This window comes from Coregonus clupeaformis, unplaced genomic scaffold (assembly GCF_020615455.1).
Source record: "Coregonus clupeaformis isolate EN_2021a unplaced genomic scaffold, ASM2061545v1 scaf2791, whole genome shotgun sequence".
NCBI lineage: Eukaryota > Metazoa > Chordata > Actinopteri > Salmoniformes > Salmonidae > Coregonus > Coregonus clupeaformis.
Window position 1 is genome coordinate 3174 of NW_025536245.1, and position 25020 is coordinate 28193.

General features: G+C 41.5%; 1 protein-coding gene and 1 long non-coding RNA gene across 2 annotated transcripts; both read left to right on the forward strand.

The window, feature by feature from the left end:
* Positions 1-1281: 1281 nt before the first annotated feature.
* LOC123489142 (globoside alpha-1,3-N-acetylgalactosaminyltransferase 1-like) lies at positions 1282-10016 on the forward strand. The gene is made up of 4 exons (XM_045219827.1): positions 1282-1320; positions 5228-5352; positions 9107-9269; positions 9503-10016. Exons 1-4 carry the CDS (start codon positions 1282-1284, stop codon positions 9701-9703), a joined length of 528 nt encoding a protein of 175 aa, XP_045075762.1. The 3' UTR covers positions 9704-10016.
* Positions 10017-13785: 3769 nt separating this feature from the next.
* LOC121541275 lies at positions 13786-16794 on the forward strand. Its single transcript, XR_006660457.1, has 3 exons — positions 13786-13878; positions 15480-16198; positions 16615-16794. It is a non-coding gene; the product is annotated as an uncharacterized LOC121541275 (long non-coding RNA).
* The last annotated feature ends 8226 nt before the right edge of the window (positions 16795-25020 follow it).

A 25020-nucleotide genomic window follows, 5' to 3' on the forward strand; every position in this document is an offset into this window, starting at 1 on the left:
CACAAATGAGATAACAAAAGGCTCAGTAGAGTCAAAATAAACAATGCTCACAAGGCACAAACAGAAAGAACGAACAAATAAAGGAGCTAATGAGAATTAATGTGAGTAACTAACACAGGTGAAATCAATGAACAAATGAAAGATAAGGGGTACGTTAATAACACAAAGAAACAGGGCTACGCACAAGAACAAAAGGTGAACTAAGAAAACAAATACAGAACCTTACAGATATGTAATCTTCACTTCAACTCTATTGACAGATAAAGGTAACTCTAATTTAACAAATGACACTCAAAAGATTATACTTGCAATAATTTATTCATCAAAAATCAACAAAATTCACAATTCCATAGTGCGGAAAATAAGTACACCCCTAGCTTCAATAGCTGGTGTTGCCTCCGTTGAAAGACTTCATTTAATGCTTTGTGGTAACTTGTAAGTGTATCAGCCTCTTTCATCGACTGGGAGGAACGGTTTGCCCTCTTTCTTTACAGTACTGAAAACTGGGTCATGTTCAGACCCGCTCATGTGCCCCCACAGTATTCCGACAGATGATAATGACCAATCCATAACCCCCCATTTCTTATTTTTGAGCATAAGCAATTAGTATTTTAATTGCATAAGATTTTCAAAGTATTTTTTGTTGTTGTTGTGATTTGTTAAATTGGGGTTACCTTTATCAATGAATGTGGTTAGAATTTAGCTCAAATATCCATGTGTGCAAACATGTTTTTATTTGTTGAAAAAAATAATAATAAGACCACCGTTTAGGGGGGGTATTTATTTTCACGTGACAGTACCAGTCAAAAGTTTGGATACACCTACACATTCAAGGGGTTTTTCTTTAATTTTTACTATTTTCTTCATTGTAGAATAACAGTGAAGACATCAAAACTATGAAATAACACATATGGAATCATGTAGTAACCAAAAGTGTTAAACAAATCACTGTTCCACTAATTACAGAGGTACTGTAAGCCCAGATAATACAGGATTACTGAACTATGTACTGGAATACTTCACCGCCTCTGAGGTTTACCTGGACAGGTGCTTAAACAGACACCCCTGTTACATTACATTTTTACATTTTACCTAGTGAGTGCATACATTCTCGTGAATGTATGGTCCCCGTGGGAATCAAACCCACAACCCTGGTGTTGCAAGCACCATGCCCTATCAACTGAGCCACACCTCTCTCTTTTCTTTCTCTGCTGGCTGTCTGTCTGTCGTCTGTCTGTTTGTCTGTCAGTGAGGGTCCCAGTGAAAGTGAGAGGGGTTAACATGGCGCCAGGTGCATCACCAGGTTGTGGTGAATCACAGGTGAGTGAGTACGCGTGGGTACTGACTGTACACACCTGTTGAACCTGTACTGCACTGTACTCTTTATACTATTGATAACCTTTCATTATTTAATCAACCAAGCGTAGTAAGTCAGATCTGTTTCTGTTATCATGCCACACTTTCATCAAAAATACGATAAGGAGTGGCAAACAGACTGGTACCCTAAGCAAGTCCTAGCCTTAAATGTGTATTATTATTATCTCAGAGTGCCAGTCTGTTTCTGAAAGTAAAATGCTCCCGTTTTTCAGATTACAGAGCAAGCAAGCCAAGCGAGGAACCAGTGTAAGTGGCAGCGAAGGCAGACGATACAGCATTAAGGAATAGAGCTGTATTCTATTGTTTGAATTCTATATTAAATTATACGTTATGGTAAACACTATGAAGTACAGTAAATACTTACTTTATAACGCACTTCGTAATGCCTTTTCACAAAGTGTTACCACTAATGGCTGTTTATCTTGATGATTATCATGATGAATATGTTAAGTGATTTTGGGTGTTTATTATTAGTGTGTTTGCTGAAGGCAAGACCACTCTAGCTTTCTTACATACTCATATTGTTATTATTCTGCCTGCTTTAGCTCTTAAACGAATTAAGCTATAAACACGAAAACCAACTTTTAAATGTGCAGACTGCCGCAATTTAGATTGGTTGAGAAAATATTTATGATTGTATTTATAGTTGTATAAACAATATAAAAATAAAAACAGATGTTAATTTAATATATATTTTTTTTATAGTATAATGTGCAGCTTTTTTAATAACACATTAGTATAAAAGAATTTATATAATTGATTGTTGTATAATTTAGTTTTTAGAATTTTCTAGCTATTATAACATTATATATTCAGGAGGAATGAGTTGTGACTATAACCCCATGGCTGGCTCCTATAGTCTGGGAGGGAACCTTCAACCCCAGGTCATAGATGAGGCTTCAGGTCCCTCAACCTCACCATCGCTACAACTGTATTTTGCTGTGGTGGGAAGTAAGTACAGATTTAATGTGTAGAAACCTATTGCAAAGGCAATGGTTACATACTCTCAGGTGTGTGATCACCTACTTGAAATGTCAAGACTGCTGCCACTAACGCAACCACGCACCTATCCACATGCACCTATCACATGGTATCACATGCACCTATCCATGCATCCACCATGCACCTCCATTCACATGCATCCACCATGCACCTATCCACATGCATCCACCACGCACCTATCCACATGAGCACCTTCTTCATGTATTTAATTGACATGTAAAAAAAAATCCTAGCACGTACAGTGCCTTGCAAAAGTATTATCTCCCCTTGGCATTTTTCCTAATTTTGTTGCATTACAACCTGTAATTTAAAATGGATTTCTATTTGATTATGTATTGGAATACACAAAATAGTCAAATTGGTAGTGAAATGAAAAGTAATTACTTGTTTAAAAAGATTTAAAAATAATAACGTTAGGGGCAGGCGTGCATATCTATTCACCCCCTTTGCTATGAAGCCCCTAAATAAGATCTGGTGAAACCAATTAATTTTCAGAAGTCACATAATTAGTAAATAAAGTCACCTGTGTGCAATCTAAGTGTACATGATCTGTCACATGATCTCAGCATATATAGACCTGTTCTGAAAGGCCCAAGAGACTTCAACACCACTCAAGCAAGGGCACCACTACAAAGCGGCACCATGAAGACCAAGGAGCTCTCTAAACAGGTAGGGACAAATATCAGAAACTTTGAGCATCCCAATGGAGCACCATTAAATCCATTATTAGGAAATTGAAAGAATATGGCACCACAACAAACCTGCTGGCGAGTGCCGCCCACCAAAACTCACGGCCCAGGCAAGACGGCATTAATCAGAGAGGCAAATAAAGAGACCTAAGATAACCCTGAAGGAGCTGCAAAGCTCATAGCGGAGATTGGAGTATCTGTCCGTAGGACCACTTTTAAGCTGTACACTCTGTAGAGCTGGGCTTTTTACAGAAGAGTGGCCAGAAAAAAGCCATTGCTTCAAAAAATAAATAAGCAAACCCGTTTGGTGTTCACCAAAAGGATGGGAGACTCCCAAACATATGGAAGAAGGTACTCTGGTCAGATGAGACTAAAATTGAGTTATTTGCATCAAGGAAAATGTTTATGGCAAACTCAACACCTCTCATCACCCCCGAGAACACCATCCACAGTGAAGCATGGTGGTGGCTATATCATGCTGTGGGGATGTTTATCATCGCAGGAACTGGGAAAACTGGTCAGAATTGAAGGAATGATGGATGGCGCTAAATACAGGGATATTTTGAGGGAAACGTTTAATGTTCAGAGATTTGAGACTGGAGGAGGTTACCTTCCAGCAGGACAATGACCCTAAACATACTGCTAAAGCAACACTGAGTGGGTTAAGGGAAACAGTTAAATGTATTAAAATGGCCTAGTCAAAGCCCAGACCTCAATCCAATTGAGAATCTGTGGTATGACTTAAATATTGCTGTACACTGCGAACCCATCCAACTTGAAGGAGCTGGAGCAGTTTTGCCTTGAAGAATGGGCAAAAATCCCAGTGGCTAGATGTGCCAAGTTTATAGAGACATAACCTGAAGAGACTTGCAGCTGTAATTGCTGCAAAGGTGGCTCTACAAAGTATTGACTTAAAGTGGGTAGATGATGTCAAGTTTTCTGTTTTTTGTCTTATTTCTTGTTTGTTTCACAAAAAAAAATATTTGCATCTTCAAAGTGGAAGGCATGTTGTGTAAACCAAATGATAGAAACCCCCAAAAAATCAAATTTTAATTCCAGGTTGTAAGGCAACAAAATAGGAAAAAAATGCCAAGGGTTTGGATACTTTCGCAGGCCACTGTAGATGCTTCTTTCATTTTTCTATCCATCGTTGAAGATGTAGTAACTTAGTTCTGTGCTTCTTGCCACACATTTTGTGTATGTGTACATGTTTTTCATGTCTATCCATCCTTATAGATACACTGGTTGACTTCTCTTAGAGTCAGCTGAGAAGCACTCTTCATGGTGAGAATCCAGAACTATCTATCAAATGGATTGACTGTTAGACAGGGATAATAATATAATAATAATAATATATATATATATATATATATATATATATATATATATATATATATATATATATGTATCAGTATCAGAGCACGTGATGGAGTTAGCAGGTACTGAAGAAGTGTTCTCCCTGTGTCATTGTGTTTTTCCAGTCAGAGTTAGTATTTCGTATTGTTTGTTGTCTGCCTGTTTTTGGAGACCCTAAGTGCTCCTCATTTGTTATCATGTATAGTCCGTTGTTTTGTATCCTGGCTTTTGGACCACCAGTAAAGATCCTTGTTTCACCATCGCCTTGCCTACTGCCCACTGCCTACTATCTATCCTGCACCACACCTGGGTCAACACCTCACACCAACCCCTTACACACTGGTTTGAATCCCCAAGCCAACTAGGTGAAAAATCTGTTGATGAGACCTTGAGCAAGGCACTTAACCCTAATTGTTCCTGTAAGTCGCTTTGGATAAGAGCATCTGCTAAATGACTAAAATGTAAAAATGTAGTAGTAGTGGTTCCCTAAAGATGTCCCAACTATTAACAAAATATCAACTGTTGATAATAGGCAACATATTTCTAGGGTTACAGTTAATTAAGAGGATATGCCTATATGGTTAGGGTTAGTGCAAACCAATAAGTTGAAATGTTGTCGACGGTGGATTGTGTATTTTTATCATCTTACCCCTGCCTGCAAACCAAATTTACATCTGAGGACAATCAAGTTTGACTGTTTGATTGATTTGTTTGATTTATTGATTTGATTGATTTGTTGTTTGTTGTTTGTTTGATTGATTGAAATTCTACTGAACATCCACCAACCATCTATTTGGGAGCAGACTGCCATTGAGGTTCACATCCACCGGGAGGCGCACTACATCTTCTGCCTTGATGTAGACATGAGGTTCCATGGCCGTGTGGGGCCAGAGGCTCTGGGGAGACTGGTGGCCGCCATCCACCCCTGGTAATACTTACTTACACAAAGGGCCAGCACACACCCCTGGTAATTACACTTGAAGGGCCAGCATCCAACCCTGGTATTACTTACTTACCTACTTACTTAAAGGAGAAGTTTCATTTTTTTACAACCAAAAATCTATATTTATGAAGTAAATGGCATGTTATAGAATGGTCAAAAAAGTGTCTGGACCCTTCTATAACATGCTATTTACATGTACAGTATATACACTATATATACAACAGTATGTGGACACACCTTCACATTAGTGGATTTGGCTACTTCAGCCATAACGTTGCTGACATACAGTGCCTTGGAAATTATTCAGAGCCTTGACTTTTTCCACATTTTGTTACGTTACAGCCTTATTCTATTGTTTTTTCCTCATCAATCTACACACAATCACCCCATAATGACAAAGCAAAAACTGTTTTTTGAAATGTTTACTAATTTATTAAAACAAAACACTGAAATATCAAATTTACATAAGTATTCAGACCCTTAACTCAGTACTTTGTTGAAGCACGTTTAGCAGCGATTCCAGCATTGAGTCTTCTTTGTATGACGCTTGGCACACCTGTATTTGGGGAGTTTCTCCCATTCTTCTCTGCAGATCCTCTCAAGCACTGTCAGGTTGGATGGGGAGCACTGCTGCACAGCTATTTTCAGGTCTCTCCAGAGATGTTCGATCGGGTTCAAGTCCGGCTCTGGCTGGGCCACTCAAGGATATTCAGAGACTTGTCCCACAGCCGCCGTGGCTGTGTGCTTAGGCTCGTTGTCCTGTTGGAAGGAGAACCTTCACCAGTCCGAGGTCCTGAGCGCTCTGAAGCAGGTTTTCATCAAGGATCTCTCTGTACTTTGCTCTGTTCATCTTTGCCTCAATCCTGACTAGTGTCCCAGTCCCTGCCACTGAAAAAATATCCCCACAGCATGATGCTGCCACCACCATGCTTCACCATAGGGATGGTGCCAGGTTTCCTCCAGACATGACGCTGGCATTCAGGCCAAATAGTTCAATCTTGGTTTCATCAGACCAGAGAATCTTGTTTCTCATGGTCTGAGAGTCTTAGGTGCCTTTGACAAACTCCAAGCGGGCTGTCATGTGCCTTTTACTGAGGAGTGGCTTCCGTCGGCCACTCTACCACAATGGCCTGATTGGTGGATTGCTGCGGAGATGGTTGTCCTTCTGGAAGGTTCTCGAATCTACACAGAGGAACTCTAGAGCTCTGTCAGAGTGCCCATTGGGTTCTTGGTCACCTCCTGACCAAGGCCCTTCTCCCCGATTGCTCAGTTTGGCCGGGTGGCCAGCTCTAGGAAGAGTCTTGATGGTTCCAAACTTCTTCCATTTTAGAATGATGGAGACCACTGTGTTCTTGGGGACCTCCAATGCTGCAGAAATATTTTGGTACCCTTCCCCGGATCTGTGCCTCGATACAATCCTGTCTCGGAGCTCTACGGACAATTCCTTTGACCTCATGGCTTGGTTTTTGCTCTGACATGCACTGTCAACTGTGGGACCTTATATATACAGGTCTGTGCCTTTCCAAATCATGTGCAATTAATTGAATGTACCACAAGTGGACTCCAGTCAAGTTATTTCTGTTTTTTATTTTTAATACATTTGTAAAAAAATTCTAAAAACCCGTTTTCACCTTATCATGGGTATTGTGTGTAGATTGCTGGGCATTATTTTTTAAATTCATTTTTTAATCCATTTTAAAATAAGGCTGTAACGTTACAAAATGTGTAAAACGTCAAGGTTTCTGAATACTTTCCAAAGGCACTGCATATACAAAAGCATGTGGACACCCCTTCAAGTTAGTGGATTCAGCTATTTCAGCCACACCTGTTGCTGACAGGTTTATTAAATCAAAGCAAACAGCCATGCAATCTCCATAGACAAACATTGGCATTAGAATGGCCTTACTGAAGAGCTCAGTGACTTTCAACATGGCACCGTCATAAGATGCCACCTTTCCAACAAGTCAGTTTGTCAAATTTCTGCCCTACTAGAACTGCCCAGGTCAACTGTAAATGCTGTTATTGTGAAGTGGAAATGTCCCCAGGAGCAACAACGGCTCAGCCGCGAATGGTAGGCCACACAAGCTCGCAGAACGGGACCGTCGAGTGCTGAAGCGCGTAGTGTGTAAAAATCGTCTATCCTCGGTTGCAACACTCACTACCGAAGTTCCAAACTGCCCTCTGGAAGCAACGTCAGCACAATAACTGTTTGTCGGGAGCATCATGAAATGGGTTTCCATGGCGGTCGAGCAGCCGCATTACAAGCCTAAGATCACCATGCGGTGGAGTGATGAATCATGCTTCACCATCTGGCAGTTCGACACAAAGTGAGGTCCATACAGAAATGGTTTGTCGAGATCAGTGTGGAAGAACTTGACTGGTCTGCACAGAGCCCTGACCTCGGCCCCATCGAACACCTTGGGATGAATTTGAACGCCGATCTGCGAGCCAGGCCTAATTGCCCAACATCAGTGCCCAACCTCACTAATGCTCTTGTGGCTGAATGGAATCAAGTCCCTGCAGCAATGTTCCAACATCTAGTGGAAAGCTTTCCCAGAAGAATGGAGGCTGTTGTAGCAGCTAAGGGGGGACCAACTCCATATTAATGGTCATGATTTTGGAATGAGATGTTCGAGGAGCAGGTGTCCACATAGTAGTGTATTTTTAAATTGGTTGTAAAAAATATAACTTCTCCTTTAACTTTAACATAATGGTGAAATGTAGATTTACTCCTAAATAGACATACCCAAAAGTAACTGTTTTTCATGAGATGGACAACTAGTAATGCTGCATAGTTCTAGAAAGGTCTGGAACTCCCCTTTCTGGTAAACATAATTGTAAATTCTTCACATTTAAGGACACAAGCTCAAGAAACAAATATTAAAATTATATATGATTTTCTCTCTATTCAACGAAAGTGGGGGAATAGGGCTTGAAACAACTGAAATGCTTTCTAAATATAGTAACAATGAAATTATAAATGACTTGCTATAAGATTTCACCTTTCTTATAACTGTAAAACAAATAAGATCATATTTAGTGTCAGTACAAATTAGTCCCCTTTTCATATAACTGACGACAGAGCATTTTCTACCAAGTTCTCTGAGCGACGCAGAGACACCATTTGAATCTATGCAGACTCGTTATAACATCAGCTTTCGTCCCTCTGTGACCACGAGAATGGTCGTGTTTCAATTCTACGAAATTATTTAGTATTTTTTCATGTTGAGAGCTCTAAATCAGGCTGAGAATATCACAGCGAGATGAAACCACAATTCCTGGATTCGCTAGACTGCCCCCCTTAATATACTGTCTCCCAGGCTGGGCTCCATCGCAGACAAAATCAATTCTTTGTCTGGATAGGCCAGAAAATGTGACATGGATTTTCCATCTGTTGATACTCTACAGGTGGTCATACTATCAACAAACTATCTGTTGATAAGCAACTGCTTGCTAAGTTTAAGGTTAGGTTTAGAATAAGGGTTAGGGCTAGGGCTAGGGTAAGGATTAAGTTCAGGGTTAGGATAAGGGTTAAGTTCAGGGTTAGGGCTAGGGTTAAATTCAGGGTTAGGGTTAGTAGATAGTTAGTTAGTTGAAATGTTACTGATAGTCTGTAGCTTGTCCATCTGTAGGTGCTCTACAGGCTATCCAAATAAAGTTTCACCCTGACCTTGGTAAGGGTATTTTCCTGGTTAAATAAAGGTTACGTAACAATACAAAATTGTCTTGTGTCTTGCAGGTTCTACTGGTACCCCCGGAACCAGTACCCCTACGAGCGGCGGAACGTCTCCACAGCCTATGTACCCCTGGACCAGGGAGACTTCTACTACCAGGCCAACATATTCGGAGGAGCACTGGAGGATGTTCACAGGCTGACCAAGACGTGCAGGGAGCACCTGGAGGTAGGTACTCATGCAGGCAGGCAGGCAAACACACACTCACACACTCATACCTGACAGACAGTCATGCAGACAGAAAGGCATGCATTCCGACACGTAGGCACAGACGCAGGGAGGCAGGCAGGCACTCACTCTCTCTCAATCCCCTCTGTAGTCACTCACTCAGTCATTCTCTCTCTCAACCCCCCCGTCCCTCCTCCTCCCCCCCCCCCCTCTTCCCCACCCCCTCCCTCTAGGTGGATAAGTCTGTGGGTGTGGAGGCTGTGTGGCAGGAGGAGAGTCATCTGAACTGGTACCTGGTGAAGAATAAGCCCACCAAGCTGCTGTCACCTGAATATGTGTGGGACGACGCTCGAGGACGGGACTTCAAGGAGCTAAAACTGGTCCGCTTCTCCTCTGTCATCAAGAACAAGGCAGAGGTCAGAGAGAACCCGTGAGAGGAGAAGAGAATGGTGCTGGAATGGATAGCAGTCGTTTTACGGCCTCCTGACCAATTCTGCTATTTTGTGTGTTTTTTAAACTCTGATCTTAATCTTTACACAATGTTTCTGCAATTATTTCCTCTGACCGAAAAGAGCTTCTGGACATCAGAACAGCGATCACAAACTTTGATTTGGATGAAGACTTCTCCTTCAACGAGTCTGAGCACGGGACATACTGCTCACCAGTGACGTGTATTCATGGATGCCAAGGGAAGCAAGGCTTCCCAAAAAAAATTAAAAAGAAAAAACTAATTTGCAAGAGGTGTCGTGGAAATGTATCCCTATACTTATTAAAAATCAAAGTTCTTCCAGAGTTATTGTAGAATCAAGATAGACTTTATTACACAACGCAACAAAAGCCGAGTGGGTCTGCAGCACAACTGAATTCCCTACACTTGGCCCTCAGTTCATATACAGTTCTATTCCTGCACATTTTACATACTTTTGAGCTTAATCCCTCCCTGTTTTGTTCTTCCACCATTGTCTCCAAGTCTCCATCTTTTGACCGCTCCGCCCACTCTCTTAATTTATGATAGTGGCGAAATCTGACTTCTCTTCCTCCTATGTATTCAGATTTGGAAACAATAGTGGCAGGACCAATCTTTCTCATGCAGTTTCTGAGATAGGCCCCCTCTGCACATAAAGTCTCCAGCCACAAATACATTTGCACATAAATCATCCCATCTAACCCATAACACATTATAAAACATATCAATCAACACTTAAATATGGTTTAAACATGGCAGGTCCATAACCCATTCTCAACCATATACATTTAAGACATTCCTCATGCATGGCTTCATGCATAGCAGTATAATCAGTTCTCAGACATGTACAGTTCTCATGCATAGTGTATATTTCCCACACATAATAAGAATGAGCAGGCCTTTTCCCAGGTCCATGTCCTCCATCTCCTGGCTCTGTTCCAGGCCTCCTCATTCTCTGTACCACTCTCTGTATCACTTAGTCTTACTGCTTGTCTTTGTGATTAATTATGTTTTAAATTTATAGTCTAAAGTATTTAACTTTGTTCAACATATAATTTTAACTTATAGTCTACTGAAAAAGTGGCTTCTTTCCTGTCTATCCCCATGTCTGCTTGGTCTCCTTTTCATATTATAAGGAACCCCCTCTTTCTCCAAACAGCCACCCCTCCCTGGACCTTGAGCCACTATGGTTTCTTCTTGTGACTATGTGTATGTGGCTATGTGTATCGGGTCAGGCTATGTGTATCGGGTCATAGTGCATAAACAAGTGATAACGTTAGTTCCGTTGCTACTCCTATCTCCACCCAGCTGCACCATTGGAAGATAGTAAAAGACAGGATGAACTGAAAAACTGTGGTCATTCTGAGGCTCTTTGTCCTGACCGTGTGATCAGGTTACTCAGAAGCAACGAGAAACAATATAGGTCTATACAGGTCTATCTGTTCCTGAAGTGTATCTCCATCCCATGTCCTTGACTACACACCCAGACCAGCTGCAGGGAGCTAGAGGGAACCATCCTTTCTCGGAACCACAGCATTTGCACTAAAGAAATGTCTCTACTATTGTTAAATTGGTTCTTAATCCATAGGCATATAGGGCATATACGCATTTCATTCTACAACATGCATAATTCATATAAGTGGTTTGTTATGTTGTCTAAGCAGTTAACAAAAAATTCCAATAGAGGCTAAATTTATCTCACCGGAGAAAGCATCCGAGCAAACGAAACAGCACCGCTCTGTCTCAGTATGTGTAGAGTATCGATCTGATGCTGTCTGGCCAGAAAGAGTATGACATTGTTGCCGCCCATAGCATTGAATGCAAGGGAAGTCAGCGAGCATTTGGCCTCCCTTGATTAAAAATAAATAATAATAAAAGCCAATCAGCGTTGAGCTAAACTGAGTGAGCTCAGCTATGAATGGTCCTGGCACACCAAAAAAAAAAGTGTAGAGGGAAGCCAGTTTGGAATTGGCTTCAGACCAATCACATCACAAGCCAAACGTAATTATTGACAGAAAAAAACTTGAATTGTTACATCTCATTGTGTTGTTGTCCTCTGGTGGCTAGCTAGCTAGCTAAAATGGTCCCTTTCCTAAATTAGCCATGAATGGAGATAGGGATTTGGACTTGTTGTTTTTCTTAATTCTCCGTACTGGCCAATGATTATAACAGCGATTCTGATCCAACCATAAATTCATACATTGTGCCCCTGGCCTGAGAGGATGGAAGTTCAACATGTAGCTATATGTAGTATGCTAATGTTGACTAGCTGGCCTGGTGTATCATTGCCCCTGAAAGGAAGTTAGGCTAGCGAGCAAGTATTTTCGCCAGGTAGCCTAGGACAACAGAAACTAAAAGCGTGTGCTGTATGACAGAATCATAGACTGTTTAGGCAACATGAAAGAGGAGGATGGCATTGGCATTTCTCTACAAGTGTGACGAGTACTGAGTGTACGAAGAGGCAGGACGCAGACGCAGGAATTAACAAGGTCAAGGTTTACTTAACCATGACAAAGAGATATAACAAAGATAGAGTAAACGACACGGAGCTAAACAATCACACACAACATCATCCAGAACAGTCCAGGGCTATATAGGGGTGGTGATGAGATGATGGTGCGCTGGAGGGGATTAGGGTGCGTTGGGTTTCCATTCCGGTGTTGCAGAGGTGGTGCGCTCAGACCGGTGGCTCAGTAGACCGGCGAATCAGAGCGCCGGAGGGGAGCAACGGGAGGAGACGTGACAACAAGTAGGGTGAGTCAACATGTTTTTTCTACTTGCACGCACGTACACACACACACAGACACAGACAGAAATCAATACCATGGACAGCCACATCATATTTAGCTTACGTTGATTGGACTAAATCGTTTTTGGTATATTTTAGTTGTCACTGTATTAGACTAAGCATAGGTGATTAGATGATGTTGAAATGTTGAAGTTGAAATGGTGCTGGAATAGTGGAGGCAGCACCTGTTTTCTTTGCGACTTGCGGTAACTCTCCGTGGTTTTAAATCAATAGTTGTTTAGTAGTCCGAAAATGTTGGAAACATTACCTTGTTTGACCATGCTGTAGGTCTTGTAACTGTTTGTTATATGCAATATGTTTAGTGGACTTCACCGGACAGACGTTGCTCTCCGGTTTTCTAATGAAACAAATATGTGGTTGAATTTATTCTACCACTGTCTTCTTATTGTCTCGGCCTTAGGCCTATATATATATATATATCACCGTGTCAAGGCATATGAACTAACAGGTTATAGAGAAAACAACGCAATTATCACAACACATAGGTTGTAATATGGCTTTTTTTCTGGATTGGCTTCCACAGTGATATTACCACTACTGCTGCTCACCCCGGGGCAGGCCCTAATCCCCGAGACTCGGACAAGAAAAAGGCTGCGTAAGAGAGGCCTGTCGGCAAGTACATAAACCGCCTCTACCCTCCTTTTTATTGGCAAACGTACAATCACTGGGGAACAAATTGGACGAGCTCCGTTCAAGACTATCCTATCAACCGTAACTGAAGAACTGTAATATCCTATGTTTCTCCTCTGAGTCGTGGCTTAACAAGGACATGGATAATATATACTGAGTGTAGAAAACATTAGGAGCACCTTCTTAATGTTGCACCCCCTTTTATCCTCAGAACAGCCTAAATTTGTCAGGTGTCGAATGTGTTCCACAGGGATGCTGGCCCAAGTTGACTCCAATGCTTCCTACAGTTTTGTCAAGTTGGCTGGATGTCCTTTGGGTGGTGGACCATTCTTAATACACACAGGAAACTGTTGAGCGTGAAAAACCAAGCAGCGTTGCAGTTTTTGACACACACAAACCCGGTGGGGCTGGCACCTACTAACATACCCCGTTCAAAGCACTACCATACCCCGTTCAAAGCACTACCATACCCCGTTCCGCCCTAATTATTCATTTACAAAGTATACAGGACAGGACTCTTATTCTGAAGGATTGGAAAAATCTGTGACCCGGAAGTACTTAGTTATTCTTGCATGCATCACAGCGGTAAGTGATTGATAGATAGAGCGGTAACAACATCTCTAACGTTTGTTTGCGGATGGCGATAATATTATAGAAGAAGAGCCACAATAACAACACAGCTCACTTGCCTTCACAGCAAAGAAGTAAGTTCACTTTATTATATCACTCAATACGTTTCAAATGTAAACTACCTGTGTAACAAACAATACGTCAACTAACAATAACGAAACAGAAAGCAAGTGCTTGTTTGAGTTAGCAGCGAAACTCAGGTGAAAGTTTGCCTGTAGGGTACTAGGGGGTAACTAGCCCCCTGTGGTAACTGGCCCCCATCCTGTAATTCACATTAAGACCACAAGATGTCACCAAATTATTTCCCCAACACTTTCCCTGCCTGCCACTGCTCTTGCTCAACAAAAAATGGCCTCTGTGTCATCACAACTTTTGGAGATATTTCAACAACAAAAAAATGGTGGTAAATTTGGAAAAGGTTGTAGATATCTTCCAATTTAGTTAGATCTATAATTGTTTAAAGAAAATACAAGTCGGAAAGCCTTAAGATAAATAATACACTTGTTTAGAGAGAAAAATGTAGATCATTCTTTAATAAAGTAGTAAAATGTTCGATAAGTGTGTTGGGGCAACTTCGCCGTATCTTATAGTGCAGCTATAAGCAAGTGGGCCGTATCTGCTGGCTAAGTTTCCCTTAGTTCCCTGGATTTGTGGATGAACCGTATGACCTCAGAGAATAACAATAGTAGTAGGGTTACAAAATCCCCTGGTTTTCTAGAAATCCTGGTTGGAGGATTCCCGGATTTCCACCTTATTCCCTGTCAATGAATTAAGGTACTGGCACTGACCTGTATATACAACCACTCCAGTACCCCTGAACATTAAATAAGGTACTGGCACTGACCTGTATATACAACCACTCCAGTATCCCTGAACATTAAATAAGGTACTGGCACTGACCTGTATATACAACCACTCCAGTACCCCTGAACATTAAATAAGGTACTGGCACTGACCTGTATATACAACCACTCCAGTATCCCTGAACATTAAATAAGGTACTGGCACTGACCTGTATATACAACCACTCCAGTACCCCTGAACATTAAATAAGGGATTGACACTGACCTGTATATACTTGCAGTCTTGTTATTTAACTCTCATAGTAATTCTTGTGTGGTTTTTATTCTTACTTTTATTTTGTATTCTATTTTCTATTTTCTATGTATTATTACTATTATTATTATTATTATTATTATTATTATTATATATCATTTACATTTACATTTAAGTCATTTAGCAGACGTTCTTATCCAGATCACTGTACCCAAGAAGACTTGAGGCTGTAATTGCTGCCAATGGTGCTTCAAGAAAGTACTAAGTAAATAGTCTGAATACTTATGTACATTATTTTTATTTTGTAAAGTTTTTTTAACCCCTGTCCCGTTGGTGGCGACAGTACACATTTTGAGTGTAGTTCGCCATAAAACCGAAAGAGGAAGTTGTTTGCGGAAGTAAGACATCTTGCTCAAGAGACTTGGGTGTGGGCAAAGATTTTTAGATGGTTAGGTTTGAAATCAATGGGACAAAATACGTGTCTCCTGAATCATTTAAGTTATTTTGCTTTTAAAAAGTTTGACAGCATTTCAGGAGTGAAAAACAGTGCTTTCAAAGTGTGGCTGAGGAGAACAAACCGTATTTTTAAAAAGTGAAAGTACTGCGTCTAACCTCACAGGATATTACAGAGGAGTCCACCTCCACCTCCACGCTGTATTCTGTGCGATGGTGACTTCAAGCAGCCTGTCAAACTGACCTGTGGCCACTGCTTCTGCAAAGCCTGCTAAAGGAATACTGGAGACAAAAGGGAAATCGGGAATGTCCAGTCTGCAAGAGAAAATCTTCCATGGAGAATCCTCCAGCCATGTAGCAGGAAGTCAAATGGGACCCTATATTCCCTATATAGTGCACTAATTTTGACCAGGACCATATTACGTCTACTACCTGGTTATAACAGAGATCCCACTCCCTCCCAAGCAAATAGCTGCTTTGATTCTGACTTCCAGATCTCACATTTCTGATTTTTATTTCAATTTGCCATTTCATTATTAATTAATTTACATTTGAAGCACTTTGAGATTGCTATGGCATTCTACTGTAGTTCGATGTAATTGCTGCATTGTTTAAAATCTTGGTCATGTTTTATGGCCTTCATGTCATGTTTAAAATCTGTAAAAATGTAAAGTCCATACCTGCGCATCTGACTTTCCCCACAGTTCCGTCAAGGGGATTTTTTTAAATGTCTTTATCATAGCCTCCTGGTTTTCACCAATCAGCGTGCCCGAATGGACATTTGGACTCTGACCCCTCCAACCCAAGGTCAGAGTGTTTTAGTCGTCAGAAGAAGAAGACTCAAGTTGATTGTGTTTACTAGGAAGATTGAGCATCTAAGAAAGTGTGAGTTGTGGGGCCTACCATTGGGGTTTTAGTGCTGCTAAATGATGCTTAGTTACTTATAGTACTTGATGCTACTTTCCTACAAGTGTAACTGTATTGTAATAGTACTTTTTATCTTGCAGGTTTGTGCATGTTGTTGATATTGTCGTAAGTGCCTGCATTGCCTTAACTACATGAGTATTTGCATAGTACATGCTATTGATTAGAGATGGTTATTTGTATAGCCACTACTGTTATGCCATGGTGAGTTCTAGAACCTGCTAGAAGTCTTGGAGATGGTCCTCTGAGCTCTGGCATGCACAGTATGATGTACAAATGGGTGGCACCAGACACAGATCAGATAAGATCTCCACCAGTCCTGAGAGAGGATCATACATCTAGCCTGTTGAGTCATTCATTTTTTCTGTCTCTCTCAGACATCACGTGCTGCCGCCTAGAGAGAGATGTTAATATACATCAGTGGAGGCTGCTGAGGGAGGGACGGCTCATAATAATGGCTGGTTGGCACCAGACACAGATCAGGCTTCGGGACAAGTCTCTGAATGTCCTTGAGTGGCCCTGCCAGAGCCCGGACTTGAACCCGATCGAACATCTCTGGAGAGACCTGAAAATAGCTGTGCAGCGACGCTCCGCATTCAACCTGACAGAGCTTGACAGGATCTGCAGAGAAGACTGGGATAAACTCCCCAAATACAGGTGTGCCAATCTTGTAGCGTCATACCCAAGAAGACTCGAGGCTGTAATCGCTGCCAAAGGTGCTTCAAGAAAGTACTGAGTAAAGGGTCTGAAAACTTATGTAAATGTAATATTTCAGTTTCTTATTATTTATAAATTGGAAAAAAAATCCTAAACTTGTTTTTGCTTTGTCATTATTGGGTATTGTGTGTAGATTGATGAGGGGAAAAAACAATTTCATCAATTTTAGAATAAGGCTGTAACGTAACAAAATGCTGGCAAAAGTCAAGGGGTCTGAATACTTTCCGAATGCACTGTACATCAGTGGAGGCTGCTGAGGGGAGGACGGCTCATAATAATGGCATCAAACCATGTGTTTGGATTTGATACCATTCCGCTCCTGTCACAAGCCAGTCCTCCCCAATTAAGGTGCCACCAGCCTCCTGTGATAGACATATGTAAAACTCTGGATATGAACACATCTGCTGGGTACTTGCCGGACCGCCTGTAGTGGGTCAGACCAAAGCAGAGTCGGCTTAAGTCCGTAGCGGGTGAGGACTCAGAAGCCAACCGCTCAGACGGTTGCTGCATCTGTCTGTGAAGTGTGCTATGGCATTCTAGTGTAATTCGATGTAATTGCTGCATTGTTTGAAACCGGGATGGGCAACTTTGATGGGGGTGGAGGACACAATGTACCCATCTTGCAGACCCGTGAGCAAATGTGGCCCCATATGACTAATTTCCTGCAATTCTACACATTTTGCCACAGGGTGGAGAGACATTTTTGCAGTTTAATATTAGATCTGAGTGACTGACTAACAAAGTCAATGGGGACCCTGGGGCCGTTAATTTCGTCCATGTTAACAAGTTTAGATGGCTGGCCGCTAAAATAACTTGGCAATCCCCCCAAAAAATGCTGACATGGGCTAATGAACTGACTATCAGTGACTGACATAACAAGAGAGAAAATGCTGATGCACAACCACATTTCAAAATTTCACTTTGTGTATTCTACTATTCTATCTCGCAACAGTAACTTGAGACCCCTTCTGAGTTCCAAAAAACATTTTGTTGAAATTGATCCGAAGGCCTTCAAAAGGGGCCTGCGGGCCGCCAGTTTCCCATCCCTGGTTTAAAACCTTGCTTCTACATCTGCATTGCTTGCTGTTTGGGGTTTTAGGCTGGGATTCTGTATAAGCACTTTGTGTCATCTGCTGATGTAAAAAGGGCTTCATAAATACATTTGATTGATTGGTCATGTTTTATTTATTTTATTTTATTTTATTTATAAAATAATGTTTTATGGCCTTTGTCATGTTTTACATCAAAATGATTATACTTATCTCTGACATCTGTGGTCATGGTGTCTGACATTAAAATGTAGCAGAGTTTTATTCTCAATGGGCCGCTTTCCCAGACAAAGATTAAGCCTAGTCCTGGACTTAAAAGCTCTTTCAATAGAGAATCTCTTGAGAATGATTTCTTGTCCTGGACTAGGCTTAATCTGTGACTGTGTCTGGGAAACTGGCCCTAGAGTGGTAGAACGATAACAGTGGTTAACAGAGTCCAGGAGCGCATGCAGTTCACACAGACAGACAGCACGGGGAGACATTGTCCTGCTGTACTAGGACTGAACCCCACAGGCTTTTAGAGGGATAGGTAATCCAAACTCTATATTTGGGTCAAATTACCCTAACCTTGATATGTGTCTGAAAGCCCATGGTGCCAGAATCCACAATAATCCATTATTTACTTCTGGCTACCGTTAGCATAATATAAGTTAGCATAATATAACATTGGACACTTGCAACCTCCCCTTTTTACTGTTTTGCATTCAAGCAAATGATATTCACAAACGAGGTGGGACTATAGTGAGTGATTTTTGACAACCAAGTTACTATTAAAGGACACATATTGCAGATGTTTGCAGCCTGATCTTTTTTATTGTTTTGAATTCCAGGAAGTAAATCTTCTTCACGTACAGGTGGGGCTATAATGTAAATAACATGACCAGTTAGCTTAATCAAAACTGATGGTTGTCTTCTCAACACGACATGAACTACGGAGGGCCTGAGCATTAGGGGAACCTTCCCAAAATTACCTGATTTTCCAGAAATCCTGGTTGGAGGATTCACGGATTTCCTGCATATTCCCTCGTAATTCCAGAGTTTTCCAACCAGGATATCTGGAAAGCCGGGAGTTTTTGGGAAAGGAGGATCGACAGTGAACACATAACATAATCCTTACAGGTCACAGGTGGCGGTGGCACCTTAATTGGGGAGGATGCTGTTGGGTACCTGGTAATGGCTGGAACGGAATAAATGGAATAGTATCAAAAACATCAAACACGTGGTTGATACCATTCCATTGACTCCATTCCAGCCATTATTATAAGCCGTCCTCCCCTCAGCAGCCCCCTGTGTTACAGGTGCTTTAATCAGTGCAAAACACCAGGTACCCAACAGCAGGGGTGTATTCATTAGTGCACACCGTAGCAAAACGTTTTGCAATAGAAAACATTTTGGAACAAAAACGAGTGTTTCTTATTGGTCAAGTTTAGGTTTGTCCCTCCTTGTTTTGGCTGTTTGCTTCCATTTTGGTTTCTAGTGAATACACCTCTGTTTTATGAATGAACGCAGAACATGTTGATTGTTGACTAATTGAATTCAGTGTAGAGAAGTAACACAGATCAACAATAGCCTGTAGCAACAATGAAATATGACATAGAGGGTATCTGTACTTTACTATTTATATTTTGGACAACTTTTCCTTTTACTTCACTACATTCCTAAAGAAAAAAGAATGTACTTTTTACTCCATACATTTTCCCTGACACCCAAAAGTACTCGTTACATTTTGAATGCTTAGCAGGACAAGAACATGGTCCAATTCACACACTTATCAAGAGAACATCCCTGGTCAATCTCTACTGCCTCTGATCTGGTGGACTCACTAAGCACAAATTATTTGTTTGTAAGTTATGTCTGAGTGTTGGAGTGTGCCCCTGGCTATCCGTACATTTTAAAAACATGAAAATGGCGCTGTCTGGTTTGCTTAATATAAGGAATTTGAAATGATTTATACTTTTACTTTTAATACTTAAGTATATTTAGCAATTTTAGATTTTCATTCAAGTAGAATTTTACTGAGTGACTTTCAATTTTACTTGAGTAATTTTCCATTAAGGTATCTTTACTTTTACTCAAGTATGACAATTGGGTACTTTTTTCCACCACTGGGTGTAGTTATTGTGATTCTGTTGGTAGGGGAGGTGGTTGGTTGGTAGGGGAGGATTTGCATGCAGGGACTGGGAGGGGCTGAGTGGGAGCACAGTGGATATAATATTTCCTTATAGACAAAGCAGCAGGAGAGGGGGAGGCAGGCAGGTGCTGCTACTGTACTGTGTCACCTGTGGTTTGGCATGCAGAGTGGTGTTGGAGCCAGCTGGAAACATGTTGTACAAAGTGACAGCTATAGATAGCTGCACATTTTACTGTACAGACAACTGGGACCAGGTGATGTTTAGAAACAGCAGTCAAAATGCTACACAATGAGTACAAGTCAATTAAAAAATGCACTATTAGATGTCATTACATATAGTCAATGAATAGCATTCTCATGTAGGTGTTCCTCTTGTCCAGGTGGGAAAGGGAAGTGTGGAGTGCAATAGAGATTGCATCATCTGTGGATCTGTTGGGGCGGTATGCAAATTGGAGTGGGTCTAGGGTTTCTGGGAAAATGGTGTTGATGTGAGCCATGACCTGCCTTTCAAAGCACTTCATGACTACAGACGTGATTGCTACGGGTCGGTAGTCATTTATGCAGGTTATCTTAGTGTTCTTGGGCACAGGGACTATGGTGGTCTGCTTGAAACATGTTGGTATTACAGACTCAGTCAGGGACATGTTGTAAATGTCAGTGAAGACACTTGCCAGTTGGTCAGCGCATGCTCGGAGTACACGTCCTGGTAATCCGTCTGCGGCCTTTTGAATGTTGACCTGATTAAAAGTCTTACTCACGTCAACGTTTCCAAGCAAACAAAAACAGGGAGATGGGAGAATCTGTAGACATGCTGAGATAAAAGAACGTACTCTTTGCCAGAATTCAGCCAGCCTTCACAAGATCATAACATATGCAAATATGTCCCCTTTTGTGTTTTACACTTCCAGCAGAGGAATTACATTTCTGAGTGCATGATATTCAGTTTCACTGGCATGTAAGATGTTCTATGGATGGTCTTAAACTGCAGTAATTTATGTCTGAGATTATATGAACATGACTGGGCATTCAAACATATCTGTATCCCTTCATCAACATCAATAGTATGTTGTGTACTGACTGTCATGTCCCCCCCGTCCCCAGTGAAAGTTGCAACCCTGGTAAAATAAGCTGCAGCATTAAGAATGGGCATGGAGTTGGAAAGAAGACAGTATTTTCCTACAGTAGGCATATCTTAACACTGGGCTACATCCTGACAAAATACACCATATGAATGGCCTGCTAATGTACCTTTCTGGACTTTCTAAACTGTTGAGAATAGACCCAATCTGATTCAAATGGTTGCATAATCAGGCCTAGGCTGTAGGCTATGCAGTTATTTCGGCATGAAACAAAACAGAATGTTTGAGCAGTTATTCAAATTAGCTTAAATCACTGCAATTTACAGCCTATAGACAATAAATGTGCACTCACTAGATAACAATAATAACTTCCTCATTGCACTGTGTTGTTGTAGCCCTGGTAAATATAATTTTCTTGTCTAAAAACGTAGGCTTAGGCCTAATCAATAGTTGAGCTTTGTGTGTCAGTGGACCACAGAGCGCAGCCTGGATCACCCTTATATATGGGATGAGGCTGGTTGTGTTCAAATCTGACCTGGGTTCAAATATTATTCGGAATCATTTCAAATATTTTTTATCTGGGCTTGATTGAGCTTGCCTGGCACAATGGAACAAATGGATAAGTCACAAGGAGTTCAAGCCTGCCTATCTAACCAATCACGTGATTATGCTTATTAGGTGGAGGCACCACATTATTCTATACATGGTACATATCCAGTCTTATGGTATATCTTCCCCCTGTATCGTTCATGGGCATACTGACTCATGGTAACACACACAGTGTCCTGTAGGTCTACATGCTACCGTATACACCCCTCTTGTCTACTACTGCCATTCACCTACAGTGGGGAAAAAAAGTATTTAGTCAGCCACCAATAGTGCAAGTTTTCCCACTTAAAAAGATGAGAGAGGCCTGTAATTTTCATCATAGGTACACGTCAATTATGAAAGACAAATTGAGAAAAAACAATCCAGAAAATCACATCGTAGGATTTTTTATGAATTTATTTGCAAATTATGGTGGAAAATAAGTATTTGGTCACCTACAAACAAGCAAGATTTCTGGCTCTCACAGACCTGTAACTTCTTCTTTAAGAGGCTCCTCTGTCCTCCACTCGTTACCTGTATTAATGACACCTGTTTGAACTTGTCATCAGTATAAAAGACACCTGTCCACAACCTCAAACAGTCACACTCCAAACTCCACTATGGCCAAGACCAAAGAGCTGTCAAAGGACACCAGAAACAAAATTGTAGACCTGCACCAGGCTGGGAAGACTGATTCTGCAATAGGTAAGCAGCTTGGTTTGAAGAAATCAACTGTGGGAGCAATTATTAGGAAATGGAAGACATACAAGACCACTGATAATCTCCCTCGATCTGGGGCTCCACGCAAGATCTCACCACGTCGAGTCAAAATGATCACAAGAACGGTGAGCAAAAATCCCAGAACCACACGGGGGGACCTAGTGAATGACCTGCAGAGAGCTGGGACCAAAGTAACAAAGCCTACCATCAGTAACACACTACGCCGCCAGGGACTCAAATCCTGCAGTACCAGACGTGTCCCCCTGCTTAAGCCGGTACATGTCCAGGCCCGTCTGAAGTTTCTAGAGTGCATTTGGATGATCCAGAAGAGGATTGGGAGAATGTCATATGGTCAGATGAAACCAAAATATAACTTTTTGTTAAAAACTCAACTCGTCGTGTTTGGAGGACAAAGAATGCTGAGTTGCATCCAAAGAACACCATACCTACTGTGAAGCATGGGGGTGGAAACATAATGCTTTGGGGCTGTTTTTCTGCAAAGGGACCAGGACGACTGATCCATGTAAAGGAAAGAATGAATGGGGCCATGTATCGTGAGATTTTGAGTGAAAACCTCCTTCCATCAGCAAGGGCATTGAAGATGAAACGTGGCTGGGTCTTTCAGCATGACAATGATCCCAAACACACCGCCCGGGCAACGAAGGAGTGGCTTTGTAAGAAGCATTTCAAGGTCCTGGAGTGGCCTAGCCAGTCTCCAGATCTCAACCCCATAGAAAATCTTTGGAGGGAGTTGAAAGTCCGTGTTGCCCAGCGACAGCCCCAAAACATCACTGCTCTAGAGGAGATCTGCATGGAGGAATGGGCCAAAATACCAGCAACAGTGTGTGAAAACCTTGTGAAGACTTACAGAAAACGTTTGACCTGTGTCATTGCCAACAAAGGGTATATAACAAAGTATTGAGAAACTTTTGTTATTGACCAAATACTTAATTTTCCACCATAATTTGCAAATAAATTCATAAAAATCCTACAATGTGATTTTCAGTATTTTCTTTTCTCATTTTGTCTGTCATAGTGGACGTGTACCTATGATGAAAATTACAGGCCTCTCTCATCTTTTTCAAGTGGGAGAACTTGCACAATTGGTGGCTGACTAAATACTTTTTTCCCCGCTGTATAAGAGATGAGGCTGGTTGTGTTCTCCCTACCTTGGTTCCTACCTGTGGTTCAAAAACTATTTGGAATCATTTCAAATACTTTTATCTTGGCTTGATTGAGCATGCCTCGCACAATGGAACCAATGGAATAGTCACATGGAATGCAAGCTCACCTATCTGGCACTCCAGACAGACTAGAGAAAACACTAAAAGCATTTGAAAGATTTAAAATACTACTTGAACCCAGGTCTGGTTGTAATCCCTATACAGTCTCTGTGATGGAAGAATATTCGGTTAAAATGTATTGTCTTTGTGCAGTCAGTGTTCCGCTACAAAGTTCCTGTGAACTAATCGTTACATTATTCAAATGTTATCATATTATATGGCTGCTCTTTTTTGTAATTAGTGCAATTGAAATTATCCATTAAATGTATTTATATAGGCCTAGACAATTGACCGTGGTTCTCTGATCTCAATGGTAAAAGGAGTAGAAAGAGATTTTTAAAAGCTGTGATACTGTATATGTGTCCCAAAATGCACCCCATTCCCTATATAGTGCACTTGTTGATTGTAGGTTCTTGATTGTAGCGGGTGATTTGGACGGAGTCAGGTGCAGGAGGTTAAATCACAGAATAAATGGTTTATTCGGGAAATACAGCGGTACGCAGCAATGCGTAAAACACTACAGTGCGGTATAACGGCGCACTGGAGAAAACAAAGCACACGGGTGAATATCCCGTGATACAAATAGACTCAGCAAAAAAAGAAACATCCCTTTTTCAGGACCGTCTTTCAAAGATAATTTGTAAAAATCCAAATAACTTCACAGATCTTCATTGTAAAGGGTTTAAACACTGTTTCCCATGCTTGTTCAATGAACCATAAACAATTAATGAACATGCACCTGTGGAACGGTCGTTAAGACACTAACAGCTTACAGACGGTAGGCAATTAAGGCCACTGTGAGACGCCTAAGACAGCGCTACAGGGAGACAGGACGGACAGCTGATCGTCCTTGCAGTTGCAGACCACGTGTAACAACACCTGCACAGGATCAGTACATCCGAACATCACACCTCCGGGACAGGTACAGGATGGCAACAACAACTGCCTGAGTTACACCAGGAACACACAATCCCTCCATCAGTCCTCAGACTGTCCGCTATAGGCTGATAGAAGCTGGACTGAGGGCTTGTAGGCCTGTTGTAAGGCAGGTCCTCACCAGACATCACCGGCAACAATGTCGCCTATGGGCACAAACCCACCATCGCTGGACCAGACAGGACTGGCAAAAAGTGCTCTTCACTGACGAGTCGCGTTTTGTCTCACCAGGGGTGATGGTCGGATTTGCGCTTATCGTCGAAGGAATGAGCGTTACACC